At 42.7% G+C, this 20,443-nt stretch overlaps 1 protein-coding gene across 1 annotated transcript; it reads left to right on the plus strand.

Moving 5' to 3' along the window:
* Positions 1-210: 210 nt before the first annotated feature.
* LOC308628472 (polyadenylate-binding protein 4-like) lies at positions 211-2,212 on the plus strand (the record flags this gene model as incomplete). The annotated part of the gene is made up of 1 exon (XM_081255417.1): positions 211-2,212. One exon carries the CDS (start codon positions 211-213, stop codon positions 2,056-2,058), a length of 1,848 nt encoding a protein of 615 aa, XP_081111543.1. The 3' UTR covers positions 2,059-2,212.
* Between the last annotated feature and the right edge of the window lie 18,231 nt (positions 2,213-20,443).

Here is a 20,443-nt window from a genome sequence, read left to right on the forward strand (position 1 = left end):
CCATATTGTTTTTGAGAGCCTTTTGTCTGTGGTTGGGCAGTCTCGTCCGAGCCGTCCCCGCACTCCTCTCCGGCCCTCGGAGCCGACTCCAGCTTCTCTGAGCTTCACTGCCACCTGTGGGCCGCGGCTCGGAGCGGAGCCCCTTTTGTCCTGTGTGGCCCCCGCTAAGAAGTCCTCCTGGCGGGGCTCGGGGTACTGGGGGCTGGGGAGATGAACGCTGCGGCTAGCAGCTACCCCATGGCCTCCCTGTACGTGGGTGACCTGCACTCGGACGTCACCGAGGCCATGCTGTACGAAAAGTTCAGTCCTGTGGGGCCTGTGCTGTCCATCCGGGTCTGCCGCGACATAATCACCCGCCGCTCCCTGGGTTATGCCTACGTCAACTTCCAGCAGCCGGCTGACGCTGAGCGGGCCTTGGATACCATGAACTTTGATGTGATTAAGGGAAAGCCAATCCGAATCATGTGGTCTCAGAGGGATCCCTCTTTGAGAAAATCTGGCGTGGGAAATGTCTTCATCAAGAACCTGGACAAATCTATAGATAACAAGGCACTTTATGATACTTTTTCTGCTTTTGGAAACATTCTGTCCTGCAAGGTGGTGTGTGATGAGAACGGCTCTAAGGGTTATGCCTTTGTCCACTTCGAGACCCAGGAGGCTGCCGACAAGGCCATCGAGAAGATGAATGGCATGCTCCTCAATGACCGCAAAGTGTTTGTGGGCAGATTCAAGTCTCGAAAAGAGCGGGAAGCTGAGCTTGGAGCCAAAGCTAAGGACTTTACCAATGTTTATATCAAAAACTTCGGGGAAGAGATGGATGATGAGAGTCTGAAAGAGCTATTCAGCCAGTTTGGTAAGACTCTAAGTGTCAAGGTGATGAGAGATCCCAGTGGGAAATCCAAAGGCTTTGGCTTTGTGAGTTACGAAAAACACGAGGATGCCAATAAGGCCGTGGAGGAGATGAATGGAAAAGAAATCAGTGGGAAAGTCATTTTCGTCGGCCGTGCACAGAAGAAAGTGGAACGGCAGGCCGAGTTAAAGCGAAAATTTGAACAACTGAAACAGGAGAGAATTAGTCGGTATCAGGGGGTGAACCTCTACATTAAGAACTTGGATGACACCATTGATGATGAGAAGTTAAGGAAAGAGTTTTCTCCTTTTGGATCAATCACCAGTGCTAAGGTGATGCTGGAGGATGGGAGAAGCAAAGGGTTTGGCTTTGTCTGCTTCTCATCCCCTGAAGAGGCAACCAAAGCAGTCACGGAGATGAACAGACGCATCGTGGGCTCCAAGCCACTGTATGTCGCCCTGGCCCAGAGAAAAGAAGAGAGAAAGGCTCACCTGACCAACCAGTATATGCAGCGGGTGGCCGGGATGAGAGCGCTCCCCTCCAATGCCATCTTAAATCAGTTCCAGCCTGCAGCTGGGGGCTACTTTGTGCCAGCAGTTCCACAGGCTCAGGGAAGACCTCCATATTACACACCTAACCAGTTAGCACAGATGAGGCCTAATCCACGCTGGCAGCAAGGTGGGAGACCTCAAGGCTTCCAAGGAATGCCAAGTGCTATACGCCAGTCTGGGCCTCGTCCAGCTCTTCGCCATCTGGCTCCAACTGGTGTTCCCACAGCTGTGCAGAGCCTAGCGCCTCGTGCCGCTGTTGCTGCCGCTGCTCCTCGGGCTGTTGCACCTTACAAGTACGCCTCCAGTGTCCGCAGCCCTCACCCCGCCATCCAGCCCCTGCAGGCACCCCAGCCTGCGGTCCACGTGCAGGGGCAGGAGCCGCTGACCGCCTCCATGCTGGCCGCAGCACCCCCGCAGGAACAGAAACAGATGCTGGGTGAACGTTTGTTCCCGCTCATCCAGACGATGCACTCAAACCTGACTGGGAAGATTACGGGGATACTGCTGGAGATTGACAACTCGGAGCTGCTGCACATGCTGGAGTCCCCCGAGTCTCTCCGCTCCAAGGTGGATGAAGCTGTGGCGGTCCTGCAGGCTCATCATGCCAAGAAAGAAGCTGCCCAGAAGGTGGGCGCTGTTGCTGCTGCTACCTCTTAGACAAGGACAAACCGATTCAAAAGCCAAATAAACCCTCATGGAATTCAGCTCAAGGTTTGAAGACGTCCTAGCTTGTCCTATGGACCTCAACACCAAGAACCACAAATTGCAAATTTAATAGGTCATTTTGTATCAATTAAAAGAATATATTCTCTGGGTTCTGATATGGCCCAAACAGTGTTAACTTTTTTTTTTCTATTGTGAGTTTTGATATCCCCCCCCCAGAAACTGGTTTTATTTGATGTACCCAAGTCTTAAGTTTCTCAATAAAGAAAAAATCTCCATTAAAAAAAAAAGAATTTTTTGGCTGTTGTGAGGCAAAAAGATCATAGGCAGTAGGTGGAGGAGGCATGGAGACCAGTTCCTTTTGTCCAGGGAGGAGGTGACAGTGGCTGAGACTTTATTAGCAGAAGTAGAGGTGAGGAAAAGTGGATGAATTCTAGCATGTTTTGGAATGTCCTGACTTACAACTGAAAACTTCAGGTGGAATTCTAGCTGTGAGAGAAAAATTGTACAAAGGCAGCCCTTGGTCTGATTTTGAAGTGAAATGTAGTGGGGAGATTTGAATCCTGGGAAGAAAAAAGTTCTTCAGCCATTCTCTATTCAGTGATTGGTGAGGATGTTTTGTAGAGAAATTTCCATTATCTTGCCAGCTGGCTTGAAAACTACTCTTGGGGATAAAACTTTTTTTTAAGAAAGACACCTTGATGGGCAGCTGAGAGGAAAAGTGAGACCCTGAAGTCATCAGTCAATAAAAGCAAAGTCCCCTAAAGCAAGGTTTAATGGTTCTCCAGAATTTTCCCTGGCGTGGGGTTGGAGGAGAGAAAAAAGAGATTAGAATGGGTGAGGAAGGCATCAGTTAGGCAATGCCCTGTGGATGCCTGGGACCACTGGCCAGAGAAGCATCTCCAGTGAAATCTGTTGAATCATCTGGCTTAAAGCCCGTGAAAAGACAAGACCACTGAGTCCCAGGGCAGCAAAATGCTTGCAAAAAATGGGTAATAATAAGTGGCAAAACAAAAAATCAAATGTCCTTTCCAATTTTCTCTTGCTATGGAATGTTTTCAAAGGGTTTCTTTGAAGAGAAACAAGTAAATACTCAAGCTGCACTCCCTATAAGTTTACATTCCCATCCATCCATCCATCCATCCATCCATCCATCCATCCATTCATCCACCCATGACCCATCCACCTACCCATGCATCCATTTCATCATTCGGCAAATTTCATAACACATTTACCATCTAAGTTGAGGTTGGGCTGTCAGAAGGCAATCCTGCAGGGCCTTATTTACCATGACAAGGAATTTGAATTTTATTCTAAGAGTAATGGGGACCCATGTAGGGGTTTTAGCATGAGGTGGCCTAAACGTAAGTTAAAATGATTACTTTGGTTTGTGGATGGTGGGTTGGACGGGGCAAAAGAAGGAGCAGGGAGATACAGTCTCTAAATAACACAGTCCGACTGTCCTATTGATACGGACCAAGGTTCTTGGCCTTCTCCAGTCAATAGAAATTGATCAGAGGTCAGACAAGAAATTCAAGCAAGGCTTTATTGGGACCCCTGATGCAGCAGCGGGGACCAAGAACAAGTAACACGTTCCCCAGCTCGCTCCCCCGAGAAGGGGGGGAGCTGATTTCTTATATAGGGTGAGGGTAGGGGTGTGCCCAGGGGTCAGGGCAGAGGGGTGGCTTAGGTGTTTTGCCCACCCCTTTGCTGGTGTTCTGTGCAGGGGGCATGCACAGTACCCTGCTTTTGCTCCTGACACCCTGATTTTGCTCCTGGCTTTTCAGAAGTGGCAGTTGAGTTTTTTGATCTTTTTGTATCTTTTGTATCTTGTTGTCCATAATTTGCCCCAACTGTGCATGCACACAGTTATTTTTAGTCCCTTATATTTTCGTTGTATTTTGTTTCTCGAGGAGACATTTGTCCAGGTGTAAGCACTGCAGCAAAGGGTCCCAGGTCCTAAGTCCCAGTCTGTCTCACTATTGCCTTCAGCTATCTGGGCTTCCAAGCAGTTCAACAAGAACTTATTGAGTTGCTACTGCGTACCAGGCCCAGGCACTCTGGGTACAGAGATGATCAGGGAGTGTTGCCTGCCCTGGAACTGAAGCTGCAGTGGAAGAGACAGAAGGAAGCCAGCAATTATGACTTGGGATAGGACATCTGGATACCCAGATGATGTGACGACACAGGGTGGGAACCCCAACAAAACCTAGAGGCAGAGATAGCAAGGAGGGCATCTTGGAGGAATTGGCATTTAGGCCGAGGATCTAAGGATGACTTGGACTTAGCTGGGGAAGGCATACTTGGCAAAGAAAACAGGATGAGCAAAGGCGCTAAGGCATGGCACAGCATGGTTTTATGTGGGAAGTCACATGAGATTCCTTAGGGAATGAGGCAGAATATTACTAAACAGATAGGTACAAGTGATGTGTGTGTGTGTGTGTGTGTGTGTGTGTGTGTGACAAGCTGATCAGTATGGGAGGGTGGCTGTGGGTGGAGGATGAGAATGGAGATGTTGGCAGGGGCTGGGCATGATAGATCTCACATGGTTCATACTCGGGTGGTACTGGGGAGCCACTGATTATAAAAGGGAGAGGCACAAACCCTCCTCCTTCTGCTTCTTTCTCAGTGAAGAGTCATAGTCTGAGCATGTGTGGGCAGGAGAGGATGAGACCTTAGGAAGCAAATTCAATATGCTGTTTGTTGGTATAAGGGGTATGTGTGGGGAGCCTATTTCCAGGGGCAATTTATGTCTGTTGTAAAAAATAACCTCTTTTCCTATTATACTAATAATCTATTTGTTTTGAAAATTTGGAAAATATGGACTAGAAAAATGAACAAAAAATTAAACCTGAAATTACATCCCCTAGTGATAAATCTGTTAGTATTTTATTGTATATCTTTCCTGTCATTTAAAATTACATAACCATGATTTTTATATAAATGAGATTATAGTCTGCACACTGATTTATTAGTTGCTCTTACACTTAGCAATATAGCATTAACAGCCTCTGCATTCATTTCCTAGGGCCGTCAGAATGAAGTACCACAACCTGGGTGGATTAAAGCAACAGAAATGGACTTAGAAATAGAGGGACCTTCAAGATGGTGAAGGAGTAAAACATGGAGATCACCTTCCTCCCCACAAATACATCAAAAATACATCTACATGTGGAACAACTCCTACAGAACAGCTACTGAATGCTGGCAGAAGACCTCAGACCTCCCAAAAAGCAAGAAACTCCCCAGGTACCTGGGTAGGGCAAAAGAAAAAAGAAAAAACAGAGACAAAAGAATAGGGACGGGACCTGCACCAGCAGGAGGGAGCTGTGAAGGAGGAAAAGTTTCCACACACTAGGAAGCCCCTTCACTGGCAGAGACGGGAGGGTAGCAGGGGGAAAGCTTCGGAGCCATGGAGGAGAGCACAGCAACAGGGGTACAGAGGGCAAAGCGGAGAGATTCCCGCATGGAGCACCAGTGCCGACCAGCACTCACCAGCCCGAGAGGCTTGTCTGCTCACCTGCCGAGGCGGGAGGGGGCTGGGAGCTGAGGCTTGGGCTTTGGAGGTCAGACCCCAGGGAGAGGATTGGGGCTGGCTGCGTGCACACAGCCTGACGGGGGCTAGTGCACCACAGCTAGCCGCGAGGGAGTCCGGGAAAAAGTCTGGACCTGCCTAAGAGGCAAGAGACCATTGTTTCGGGGTGCGCAAGGAGAGGGGATTCAGAGCACCGCCTAAAGGAGCTCCAGAGACAGGCGCGAGCCGCGGCTATCAGCGCGGACAGCAGAGACGGGCATGAGATGCTAAGGCTGCTGCTGCAGCCACCAAGAAGCCTGTGTGCGAGCACAGGTCACTATCCACACCTCCCCTCCAGGGAGCCTGTGCAGCCCGCCACTGCCAGGGTCCCATGATCCAGGGAAAACTTCCCCAGGAGAACACAGGGCACGCCTCAGGCTATGCAACGTCACGCTGGCCTCTGCCGCCGCAGGCTCACCCCACATTCTGTACCCCTCCCTCCCCCGAGCCTGACTGAGCCAGAGCCCCCGAGTCAGCTTCTACTTTAACCCCGTCCTGTCTGAGCAAAGAACAGATGCCAGAGGGCGACCTAAACACAGAGGCAGGGCCAAATCCAAAGCTGAACCCCAGGAGCTGTGCGAACAAAGAAGAGAAAGGGAAATTTCTCCCAGCAGCCTCAGGAGCGGCGAATTAAATCTCCGCAATCAACTTGATGGATGTACCCTGCATCTGTGGAATACCTGAATAGACAACAAATCATCCCAAAATTGTGGTGGTGGACTTTGGGAGCAACTGTAGACTTGGGGTTTGCTTTCTTCATCTAATTTGTTTCTGGTTTTATGGTTACCTTAGTTTAGTATTTAGAGCTTATTATCACTGGTAGATTCGTTTATTGATTTGGTTGCTCTTTTCCTTATTTTATATATAAATATATATTATATATATTTTTTCCCTTTTTCTCTTTTTGTGAGTGTGTATGTGTATGCTTCTTTGTGTGATTTTGTCTCTATAGCTTTGCTTTTACCATGTCCTATCCTAGGGTTCTGTCTGTCCATTTTTTTGTTTGTTTGTTTTAGAATAGTTTTTAGCACTTGTTATCATTGGTGGATATGTTTTTTGGTTTGGTTGCTCTCTTCTTTCTTTCTTTCTTTGTTTTAATTACTTTTTTATTTTTAATAATATTTTTAAATTTTTATTTTAATAACTTTATTTTATTTATTATTTTTTTCTTTCTTTCTTTCTTTTTTTTCCTCCCTTTTCTTCTGAGCTGTGTGGCTGACAGGGTCTTGGTGCTCTGGTCAGGTGTCAGGCCTGAGCCTCTGAGGTGGGAAAGCCGAGTTCAGGACACTGGACCACCAGAGACCTCCTGGCCCCATGTAATATCAAACAGTGAAAGCTCTCCCAGAGATCTCCATCACAACACTAACACCCAGCTTCACTCAACGACCAGAAAGTCCCAGTGCTGGATACCCTATGCCAAACAACTAGCAAGACAGGAACACAACCCCACCCGTTAGCAGAGAGGCTGCCTAAAATCATAATAAGGTCATAGAACCCCAAAACACACCACCGGACATGGTCCTGCCCACCAGAAAGACAAGACCCAGCCTCATCGACCAGAACACAGAACCTCATCCACCAGAACCAGTCCCCTCCACCAGGAAGCCTACATAACCCACTGAAACAACCTTAGCCACTGGGAACAGACACCAAAAACAACGGGAACTATGAACCTGAAGCCTGAGAAAAGGTGACACTAAACACAGTAAGTTAAACAAAATGGGAAGACAGATAAATACACAGCAGATGAAGGAGCAAGGTAAAAATCCACCAGACCAAACAAATGAGGAGGAAATAGGAAGTCTACTTGAAAAAGAATTCAGAGTAATGACAGTAAACATGATCCAAAATCTTGGAAATAGAATGGAGAAAATACAAGAAACGTTTAACAAGGACCTAGAAGAACTAAAGAGCAAAGAAACAATGACGAACAACACAATAAATGAAATTAAAAATTCTCTAGAAGGAATCAATAGCAGAAGAACTGAGGCAAAAGAACGGATAAGTGACCTGGAAGATAAAATAGGGGAAATAACTACCGCAGAGCAGAATAAAGAAAAAAGAATGAAAAGAATTGAGGACAGTCTCACAGACCTCTGGGTCAACATTAAATGCATCAACATTCAAATTATAGGGGTTCCCAGAAGAATAAGAGGAAAAAAAGAGAGTGAGAAAATATTTGAAGAGGTTATAGTTGAAAACGTCCCTAATATGGTAAAGGAAATAGTCAATCATGTCCAGGAAGCACAGAGAGTCCCATACAAGATAAATCCAAGGAGAAACATGCCAAGACACACATTAGTCAAACTATCAAAAATTAAATACAAAGAAAAAATATGAAAAGCAGCAACGGAAAAGCAACAAATAACATACAAAGAACTCCCCATAAGGTAACAGCTGATCTTTCAGCAGAAACTCTGCAAGCCAGAAGGGAGTGGCAGGACATATTTAAAGGGATGAAAGGGAAAAACCTACAACCAAGATTATTCTACGCAGCAAGGATCTCATTCAGATTCGACGGAGAAATTAAAAACTTTACAGACAAGCAAAAGCTAAGAGAATTCAGCACCATCAAACCAGTTTTACAACAAATGCTAAAGGAACTTCTTTAGGCAGGAAACACAAGAGAAGGAAAAGACCTACAATAACAAACCCAAAACAATTAAGAAAATGGTAATAGGAACATACATATCGATAATTACCTGAAATGTAAATGGATTAAATGCTCCAGCCAAAGACATAGACTAGCTGAATGGATACAAAAATGAGACCCATATATATGCTGTCTACAAGAGACCCACTTCAGACATAGGGACACATACAGACTGAAAGTGAGGGGATGGAAAAAGATAGTCCATGCAAATAGAAATCAAAAGAAAGCTGGAATAGCAACTCTCATATCAGACACAATAGACTTTAAAACAAAGACTATTACAAGAGACAAAGGAGGACACTACATAATGATCAAGGGATCAATCCAAGAAGAAGATATAACAATTGTAAATATTTATGCACCCAACATAGGAGCACCTCAATACATAAGGCAAATACTAACAGCCATAAAAGGGGAAATCGACAGTAAAGCAATAATAGTAGGGGACTTTAACACCCCACTTTCACCAATGGACAGATCATCCAAAATGAAAATAAATAAGGAAACACGAGCTTTAAATAATACATTAAACAAGATGGACTTAATTGATATTTATAGGACATTCCATCCAAAAACAACAGAATACACTTTCTTCTCAAATGCTCATGGAACATTCTCCAGGATAGATCATATCTTGGGTCACAAATCAAGCCTTGGTAAATTTAAGAAAATTGAAATCGTATCAGGTATCTTTTCCAACCATAACACTATGACACTAGATATCAATTACAGGAAAAAAAACCTGTAAAAAGTACAAACACATGGAGGCTAAACAATACACTACCTAGAAGGAAACAATAGCAAAGATCAATAAAACTAAAAGCTGGTTCTTTGAGAAGATAAAAAAAATTGATACACCATTAGCCAGACCCATCAAGAAAAAAAGGGAGAAGACTCAAATCAATAGAATTAGAAATGAAAAAGGAGAAGTAACAACTGACACTGCAGAAATACAAAGGATCATGAGAGATTACTACAAGCAACTCTATGCCAATAAAATGGACAACCTGGAAGAAATGGACAAATTCTTAGAAAAGCACAACCTTCCGAGACTGAACCAGGAAGAAATAGAAAATATGAACAGACCAATCACAAGCCCTGAAACTGAAACTGTGATTAAAAATCTTCCAACAAACAAAAGCCCAGGACCAGATGGCTTCACAGGAGAATTCTCTCAAACATTTAGAGAAGAGCTAACACCTATCCTTCTCAAACTCTCCAAAATATAGCAGAGGGAGAACACTCCCAAACTCATTCTACGAGGCCACCATCACCCTGATACCAAACCCAGACAAAGATGTCACAAAGGAAGAAAACTACAGGCCAATATCACTGATGAACATAGATGCAAATATCCTCCACAAAATACTAGCAAACAGAATCCAACAGCACATTAAAAGGATCAACACCATGATCAAGTGGGGTTTATCCCAGGAAGGCAAGGATTCTTCAATATATGCAAATCAATCAATGTGATAAACCATATTAACAAATTGAAGGAGAAAAACCATATGATCATCTCAATAGATGCAGAAAAAGCTTTCAACAAAATTCAACACCCATTTATGATAAAAACTCTCCAGAAAGTAGGCATAGAGGGAACCTACCTCAACATAATAAAGGCCATATATGACAAACCCACAGCCAACATCATTCCCAATGGTGAAAAACTGAAACCATTTCCACTAAGATCAGGAACAAGACATGGTTGCCCATTCTCACCACTATTATTCAACATACTTTTGGAAGTTTTAGCCACAGCAATCAAAGAAGAAAAAGAAATAAAAGGAATCCAAATCGGAAAAGAAGAAGTAAAACTGTCACTGTTTGCAGATGACATGATACTATACACAGAGAATCCTAAAGACTCTATCAGAAAACTACTAGAGCTAATCAATGAATTTGGTAAAGTTGCAGGATACAAAATTAATGTACAGAAATCTCTTGCATTCTTATACACTAATGATGAAAAATCTGAAAGAGAAATTAAGGAAACAATCCCATTTACCACTGCAACAAAAAGAATAAAATGCCTAGGAATAAACCTACCTAAGGAGACAAAAGACCTGTATGCAGAAAACTATAAGACACTGACGGAAGAAATTACAGATGATACCAACAGATGGAGAGATATACCATGCTCTTGGATTGGAAGAATCAACATTGTGAAAATGACTCTACTACCCAAAGCTATCTACAGATTCAATGCAATCCCTATCAAATAAGCAATGGCATTTTTCAAAGAACTAGAACAAAAAATTTCACAATTTGTATGGAAACACAAAAGACCCCGAAGAGCCAAAGCAATCTTGAGAAAGAAAAACAGAGCTGGAGGAATCAGGCTCCCTGACTTCAGACTATAGTACAAAGCTACAGTAATCAAGACAGTATGGTACTGGCACAAAAACAGAAATATAGATCCAGGGAACAGGATAGAAAGCCCAGAGATAAACCCACACACATATGGTCACCTTATCTTTGATAAAGGAGGAAAGCATATACAATGGAGAAAAGACAGCCTCTTCAATAAGTGGTGCTGGGAAAACTGGACAGCTACATGTAAAAGAATGAAATTAGAACACTCCCTAACACCATACACAAAAATAAACTCATAATGGATTAAAGACCTAAATGTAAGGCCAGACGCTATAAAACTCTTAGAGGAAAACGAAGGCAGAACACTCTATGACATAAATCACAGCAAGATCCTTTTTGACCCACCTCCTAGAGAAAGGGAAATAAAGACAAAAATAAACACATGGGACCTAATGAAACTTAAAAGCTTTTGCACAGCAAAGGAAAGCACAGATCAATGGAACAGGATAGAAAGCCCAGAGATAAACCCACACACATATGGTCACCTTTGATAAAGGAGGCAAGAACAAGACGAAAAGACAACCCTCAGAATGGGAGAAAATATTTGCAAATGAAGCAACTGACAAAGGAATAATCTCCAAAATATATAAACAGCTCATGCAACTCAATATCAAAACAACAAACAACCCAATCCCAAAATGGCCCAAGACCTAAATAGACATTTCTCCAAATAAGATATACAGATGGCCAGCAAACACATGAAAGAATGCTCAACATCACTAATCATTAGAGAAATGCAAATCAAAACTACAATGAGGTATCACCTCACACAGGTCAGAATGGCCAGCATAAAAAAACCTACAAACAATAAATGCTGGAAGAGGGTGTGGAGAAAAGGGAACCCTCTTCCACCGTTGGTGGGAATGTAAATTGATACAGCCACTATGGAGAACAGTATGGAGGTTCCTTAAAAAACTAAAAATAGAACTACCATACGACCCAGTAATCACACTACTGGGCATATACCCTGAGAAAACCATAATTCAAAAGAGTAGGGGCCTCCCTGGTGGCGCAGTGGTTGAGAGTCCGCCTGCCGATGCAGGGGATACGGGTTCATGCCCCGGTCTGGGAGGATCCCATATGCCACGGAGCGGCTGGGCCCGTGAGCCATGGCCGCTGGGCCTGCGCATCCGGAGCCTGTGCTCCGCAACGGGAGAGGCCACAACAGTGAGAGGCCCGCATACCGCAAAAAGAAAAAAAAAAAAAAAAAAAAAAAAGAGTAATGTACCGCAATGTTCATTGCAGCTCTATTTACAATAGCCAGGACATGAAAGCAACCTAAGTGTCCATTGACAGATGAATGGAAAAAGAAGATGTGGCACATATATACAATAGGATATTACTCAGCCATAAAATGAAATGAAATTGAGTTATTTGCAGTGAGGTGGATGGACGTAGAGACTGTCGTACAGAGTGAAGTAAGTCAGAAAGAGAAAAACAAATACTGTATGCTAACGTATATATATGTAATCTAAAAAAAAAAAAGTTCTGAAGAACCTAGGGACAGGACAGGAATAAAGATGCAGACGTAGAGAATGGACCGGAGGACATGGGGAGGGGGAAGGGTAAGGTGGGATGAAGTGAGAGAGTGGCATGGACATATATACACTACCAAATGTAAAACTGATAGCTAGTGGGAAGCAGCCACATAGCACAGGGAGATCAGCTCGCTGCTTTGTGAGCACCTAGAGGGGTGGGATAGGGATGGTGGGAGAGAGATGCAAGAGGGAGGAGATATGGGGATATACGTATATGTATAGCTGATTCATGTTGTTATACAGCAGAAACTAACACACCATTGTAAAGCAATTATACTCCAATAAAGATTTAAAAAAAAAGAAAGAAAGCAACAGAAATGTGTTGTCTCACAGTCTGGAGGATAGACTTCTGAGATCAAGATGATGCAGGGCCATGATCCCTCTGAAACCTATAGGGGATTCTTCCTTGACTTTTTCCAACTTCTGATGGTGGCTGCCAGTTTTTAGTGTTCCTTGATTTGCAGGTGCATCACTCCAATCTCTGCCTTTGTCACCATATGACATTCTCCTTGTGTGTCTGTCAGTGTCTTCACATGGCCTGACTCTAGCATACCTCATCTTAACTAATCACATCTGCATCAACCCTATGTCCAAATAAGGTCACATTCTGAGGTATTGGGAATTACAACTTCAACATATCTTTTTTGGGGGGAAGGGACATAATTTATAACAGCTTCTCTTGCCATTCAATATTGTATAATATGAGATTTTTAAATTGACGTATAGTTGATTTACAATGTTGTGTTAGTTTTAGGTGTACAGCATAGTGATTCAGCCATATATATATATATATATATATTTCTATATATATATATATATATATATATATATATATATATATATTCTTTTTCAGATTCTTTTCCCATATAGATTATTACAAAATATTGAGTATAGTTCCCTGTGCTATATAGTAGGTCCTTGTTGTTTATCTATTTTATATATAGTAGTGTTTATATGTTACTCCCAAATTCCTAATTTATATCTCCTCCCTAGCTTTCCCCTTTGGTAACCATAAGTTTGTTTTCTATGTCTGTGAGTCTGTTTCTCTTTTGTAAATAAGTTCATTTGTATCATTTTTTTAGATTCCACATATAAGTGATATCATATGATATTTATGTTTCTCTGTCTGACTTACTTCACTTAGCATGATAATCTCCAGGCCCGTTCATGTTGCTGCAAATGGCATTATTTCATTTTTTTTTATGGCTGAGTCGTATTCCATTGTATACATGCACCACATCTTCTCTATCCATTCATCTGTCAATAGGCACTTAGGTTGTTTCCATATCTTGGCTATTGTAAATAGTGCTGCAATGAACATTGGGGTACAAGTATCTTTTCAAACTATGGTTTTCTCCAGATATATGCCCAGGAGTGGAATTGCTGGATCACCTGGTAACTCTATTTTTAGTTTTTTAAGAAACCTCCATACTGTTCTCCATAGTTGGTACACCGAGAAAATATTCTGTTTTATGGGCGTACAAATGTCCGAGGGTCTGTCCTGCTTTACACTGAATATGCAACCTGTGTCATGTCCTTGTCCAGCTCTGTGCAATAACAGTGGTCGTGACCCTGACAACAGTGATACTGGTATGGCCTGAGCTTCCACTGCCCCCTAGTTCCTACTGACAAAGAAGGTCAGTGGACTTGGGTTCTTCCAAAAGCCTTTTAAACACAGGGCAAGAATCAAAGGGGAAGTCTCGCATAACCAGACATCCAGGGATCCGAACTTCCCCCTGTGCAGATCCAGCTCATCCAGATGTGACCACACGTTGGAACGCACCCAACAGTAAGCTGTGATTCATCAGCTCCTCAGCCGAATCCAACAATCGTTTTATTCAACCTGCTTTACGAGTGTAGGCGAAAAATTTCCAGCCCGTTTCTTAGGATGTCACCAGTGATCTCAGAGGCTATTGCAGCAGACTAAAAGGGAAAGTTGTTTGCTTGTTTTAAATCACAGATCCTCTCTTTTCTGAGCAGGGAAGCTTCAGAAGCCCGTCCTGATGAACCGTCAGAGCAACAGTACTATAAATATTGACTGTTAGGGATGTAAAGGGGGTTTCCATGTACATTCTCCCATTTGATTCTCCAAATACCCCAGCCCGATAGGGCAGGAGTGGGTTGTTACGTGAGGCTCCGAGCTGCCTTGACTCGCCCAAACCTGCTCAGCTTATGACCACACCTCCGTGGGAAGCTCACATTGTAGACACAAACTTATTTAATCTTCCCCCAAAACCTGGGAGGGAAGTGCAATGCCCTTCCCCCTTCCAGAGATGAACAAACGAAACCTTAGAAAACATGCTGCCTCACTCAAGCTCACACAGCTAGCAAGTGCTAGATCTGGTCTTGATCCCCAGCTGCCCGACTCTGGTGACATTTGTGACCACTAGTCAGTCTGCCCTGTGCAGGGCCAAGACAGGCCCGGACACCCTTGCTGGTTCTTGGCTCTTTTTTCCCTCGTGATCTCACTTGGTTTCAACAGCGAGAGTTTATCTGCATTTTAAACTGGACAAGATAATATATACCCCTGGGGGCATTGTCCCTGATTCTGTTATTCATGATAGGCAAGGACTTTGGGTCGTGAGGCCTGCTGAAAACGGGGATATTATTTCAAGATTTTCTGGATCAAGGAGTAAGTGTCCTGTCACTTGATGGGAGGGAATCTTTACTGGGGGCTCACAGGTCCCCAGAGTGTTAACAGATAATCTTTAGTGAAATATACGTATGAATGATCTTATAAGCATATGCATTTTTCTGGGAGTTTTAGTCCATTTCACTCCTCATGAGAATTTGTAAGGTCTTTGTGACCCAGAAATAAATCCAAACCAAAAACAATGTATATTGTTTCATATTTGTATGGCAGGCTTTCTGGAAACCACCGTGGTTCTCTATTAAGGAAAGTCTCTTGCCTTTGAATATTGCAGTAGACAGAGCCTCAAAAGAGAACTCCAACCCATGCACTCAGCAGATGCTTAAGAAACACCGGGTGGAGAAGACAATGCTTTGTAGAGAGAGCTCTGTCCCCTGGTCTGAGGAGGAAATGGAGTGACATGTACAGAGACTTGGGATGCTCATCATCCAAACACCATCACCAGCACCTCCGGGCTCTACCTCCAGAATATGCCTAGGATTCCCGCCCTGCTCCCCATCTTCCATTGTGGTATCACACTAATCCTGCCTTGCTGTTCCTTGAAGCCCTCCAGGAGTGTCCCACTGCCCTCACAATACATCTAAGCTCGTGGCAATGGCTGCAAAGCAGAAATGACCTGCCTGGTTCCCTACATTCTCTTATGCTTTCAACCCACTCAGGCCACACTGCCTTCTGCCCTTAAACCTTGAGCTTGCTCCTTCCCCTCAGGCCTCTGCATTTGCTGGAACCTTCTGCCCCTAGATCTTTGCAGGACCACATCCTTCTCATCAGTCAGGTCTCTGGAAGATGCTGCCTCTTGAGAGACGCATCCATTCTAAGGACCCCAATCTGTGGGAACGTGTGTTTGCTTTTCTTCCCAGTCTTTATCACCATTAAACAATGATCTCCTTTACTTATGGCTAGCCTGTAGGCTACAAGCTCCATTGGCTTGTCTGAAACTTAGAGCCTCAATACATACGTGTTGAGAAGGAAGGGATGGGCAGGTGGGCAGATGGGCAGGTGGTCAGCGTTCTCCCTGAAGTTGGGGCTCTCCAGATCTTCCTCGAGGGAAACCTGCAGTAGCGGACTGTTGGAATGTTACGGGGACTCACAGCTTCCTCCAAAGCACGGGAGGCTCATTTTCACCCCACTTAGTAGTGAATTACATTACCTGCTGGTGAGGGCGACGCCACAAGGCCTGTAATTAGTTCCCTGCTTATTCGCAATTGAAGTGATCATGGCTTACGGATGGTGTTCGCCACAAAAACCTGCAGGAGAGCCAGGCCATTTGGCAGCTACTGTTCCCAAGAAGGCAGATCAATTTCCATTTGATTTGTTTAAAAATAACAAATAAACAATGCAGAGCCGCTTGCAAGGTTTGGGTTTCTCCTTTTCTGAAATTTGGGGAAAGGAGGCAGCTTGAAATTGCCAGTTAGGAGAAGATGGGCAGAGCACGCTCACAGCTCAACAGGATTCCCCTATAATCAGAGCTAATAACTGTATTTTTCTACTGCTAAACAATTCTGTTATTTTAAAGCTTCTAGTTAGTGAGCTGGCTAAATGATGCTCGGGGGCTGGCCATGGAGAAGACTCCTCCTGAAATAAAGCAATGAAGCCCATTTTTTACCACTTTGTTCTGATTTTATCTCGGGCTGAAGGGTGATCCGCTAACACACGTGGGGAGAGATACTGGACAGGTGAGATGCCTTAAGGAGCCAAGAAATGTGCATCTTTCCCTGGAATACAAAGGGCACCAGTGTTTCCTCTAGGGTCATGAATTTAAAAGCTTTCTCTGCCTCAATGCACTCTTAATCTGGGCTCTTCCCTGACCTATGCTACTTCCTGAATATCTAAATATGTCCCTTTTCCAACTAAATCCTTCAACGATTTCCCACTGCCATTGCTTGGTGCCTAAACCTTTCAGGTGTCTTACATGGCCATGTGGGCCCGTCCCCTACCTCCTGGCTCCACCTTCCCCATACCTATCCACACCCCACCCCCTTCCCCTTCATGCTCCCAAATAGTGAATTACCGTTTGCATGCAGCAGAGTGCTCAAAGTTATGCAGTCTGGGAGCCAGGATGCCTGGTTCTAATTCTAGCTCCACTATATATCAGCTGTGTGACCTTGGGCAAGTCATTTGACCTCTCTGGGACACAGGTGCCACATCTATGACACAGGGATAATAGAAGCATTTTCCTCTTAAGGTGATTGTGAGTGTCAAATGCATTAATGATTCTACAGCACTTACAACAGCAGTTGGTGGATGCTGTTTGCTCAGAAGAGATAAGTGGGCAGTACTGCTCCTCTACTGTGCTTTGTTTCTCTTTGCACACACTTGTTTCCTTTGTCTGGATCTCTCTTTCTGCCCCAATCCCTTATTCTCCTGTTTGACTCATCTTTTGGTTTTCTGTTTAGACGTTTCCTCTTCCTGGAATCCTTCCAGATCCCTTATCTGCGGGTTAGGTGCTTTTCTCTGGCTCCTACAGCACCCTCTACTTTCTCCCTCACAGATGTCATCCCCAGTATATAACTTAATTAAAATGTTTATTTCAAAATAATTTTAGGTGCACACGTTGCTGTAAGAAATAATACACAGCGATCCCGTGTGCCATTTACCCCGTTCCACCAACGCCAAACGGTGGTCCGTACAGGCTAGAATATCGATGTTGGTACAGTTCAAGATATACATTTCCATCATCACAAGCATCCTTCTGGTTGCCTCTTTAAATTTTTTTTATTGGGGTATAGTTGATTCACAATGTTGTGTTAGTTTCAGGTGTACAGCAAAGTGAATCAGTTATACATATGTCCACTCTCTTTTTAGGTATTTTTCCCATATAGGCCATTAGAGAGTATTGAGTAGAGTTCCCTGTGCTCTACAGTAGGTTCTTATCTGGTTGCCTTTTTATAGCTATGATCATTTCCCTCCAGCTTTCACTGCCACCTTAAAGTGTGGCAACCATTCATCTGTTATCTGCCCTCCATTTCTATAAATGTGTCATTTCAGAAGTGTCATATGAGTGGAATAATAAAGCGGAATAATAAATAAACACTTAAGATTTGAAGTTTTTCAATAACTCTTGAGATTCATCTACATTGTTTCCTGTGTGTTATTGAGATGGAGAGATGCCAAAGTTTTTATACAATCCTATGTTGAAGTTTATCTGGGTTGTTTGTGGCTAATGTGAAACTCCTAAGCAGGGTCAGAGAAGCAGTCAGTAGCCAGAAAACCTTCAATGAAGAGAAGAGTCTAACACCCTCAATGTCATTACTTCTATCCCCAACTCCACAAAGTTTCCTGACTGGGCACTGAGAACTAGAGGCCTTGCAAAAGGGGCAGCATCCCAGGTCCTTTCAGACCACGTTTACTGGAAAGCAAACTTGCAAAGACTTTTTTCAGTGAAATTCAACTACATACATAGAATACAAAAATGACTTGGCCATTAGCACACATAAAATTCAAAAATGACTTTACCATTAGCACAAACAATTGTATAGATTTAGGTATCTCTAATGGCAAAAAATGAGTACATATCCACAGAAAGTTTTTAAAGACTGTACCATATTACAGTCTATTAGCAACAGTGGAGGAAACATCCTGTGTGCCCTTTATCTGGGAATGCTTCAAAAATTACAGCCATGCATAACATAGAATATAATGTGACAAAGTTAAATGGGACAGATACATATTTAATTACCTGAAAATATAATAAATTCCTCTGGAGAGAGATAATTCCAGGTGGCAAACTTCCACATTAAAAAGAAAATGTAGTTGACATACAATGTTGTTTCAGGTGTATTACATTGTGATTCGACATTTGCATACATTATGAAATGATCACCATAATCTGTCCCCATAATAAGTTATTAAAATATTATTGACCATATTTCTAATGTTGTATATTACATCCTCGTGGATGATTTATTTTATAGCTGGAGGTTTGTACTCTTAATCACCTTCACTATACCACCCCGCCCCCATCCTCCTCTCCTCTGGAAACCACCCATTTATTCTCTGTATCTATGAGCCTGTTTTCTTTGTGTTCTGTTTGTTTACTTGTTTTGTTTTTAGACTCCACATATAAGTGAGATCATACAGTATTTGTCTTTCTCTGTCTGACTTATTTCACATAGTAAAATACTTAGTATAATACCCTCTGGATCCATCCATGTTGTCACAATTGGCAAGATTTTTTTTATGGTCGAGTAATATTCCACTGTATATATGTATATGCATCTTCTTTATCCACTCATCAGGTGATGGACAGTTAAGGCGCTTCCATAGTGCGGCTGTTGTAAATAGTGCTGCAATGAACATTGGTGTGTCTATGTCTTTTTTTTTTTCAGTGTTTTTGTTTTCTTCTGGTAGGTACCCAGGGTGAAATTGCTGAATCATATGGCAGTTCTATTTTTAATTTTTTGAGGAATCTTCTATGGAAAACAGTGGATGCACCAATTTACGTTTCCACTAACAATGCACAAGTGTTGCCTTTTCTTCACATCCTCACCAACACTTGCCGTTTGTTGTCTTTTTGATGACACCTGACGGGTGTGAGGTAGTATCTCATTGCACTTTTGATTTGGATTTCCCTGATGATGACTGATGTTAAGCATCTTTTCATTTGTCTGTTGGCCACTTTATATCTTCTTTAGAAAAATGTTTATTCAGGTCCTCCGCTCATTTTTAAATTTTTTTTTTTTAATGTTGAGCTGTATGAGTTCTTAGTACATTTTTGGATATTAACCCCTTAGCAGATACATTGTTTGCAAATATCTTCTCCCATTCAGAAGGCTGACTTTTCATTTTGTTGATAGTTTCCTGTGCTGTGCAAAAGCTTTGTAGTTTGATATTGTTCCACTTGTTTATTTTTGCTTTTGTTTTTTTGCCTGAGATCCAAAAAAATATTGCTAAGACCAATGTTAAAGAGCATACAGTCTAACTTTTCTTCTAAGAGTTTTATGGTTTCTGGTCTTAACATTTAAGTGTTTAATCCATTTTGAGTTTATTTTTGTATATGGTGTGAGAAAGTAGTCCAGTTTGATTCTTTTGCATGTAGTTGTCCAGTATTCCCAGCACCATCTATTGAAGAGGCAGTCTTTTCCCCATTGTATATTCTTGCCTTCTTTGTCATAGATTAATTGACCATATAAGTGTGGGTTTTTTTCTTGGCTCTCTATTCTGTTCCATTGATCTGTCTTTTTTTGTGACAGTACTGTACTGTTTTGATGACTGTAACTCTGTAGTATAGTTTGAAATTAGTGAGTGTGATACTTCCAGGTTTGTTCTTCTTTCTCAAAATTGTTTTGGCTATTCAGGGTCTTTTGTGTTTCCACACAAATTTTAGAATGATTTGTTTGCATTCTGTGAAAAACGGCCTGTGTATTTTGATAGGGATTGCATTGAATCTGTAGATTGCCTTGGGTAGTCTAGTCATCTTAACAATATTAATTCTTCCAAAACATGAGCATCGTATATATTTCCATTTGTTTGAATCATCTTCAATTTCTTTCATCAAGTCTTATACTTTTCAGAGTACAAGTCTTTCACCTCCTTGGTTAAATTTATTCCTAGGTATTTTATTCTTTTTGATGCAATTGTAAATGGGA

The sequence above is a fragment of the Mesoplodon bidens genome (genome assembly GCF_964165515.1).
Source record: "Mesoplodon bidens genome assembly, chromosome: 15".
Taxonomy (NCBI): Eukaryota; Metazoa; Chordata; class Mammalia; order Artiodactyla; family Ziphiidae; genus Mesoplodon; species Mesoplodon bidens.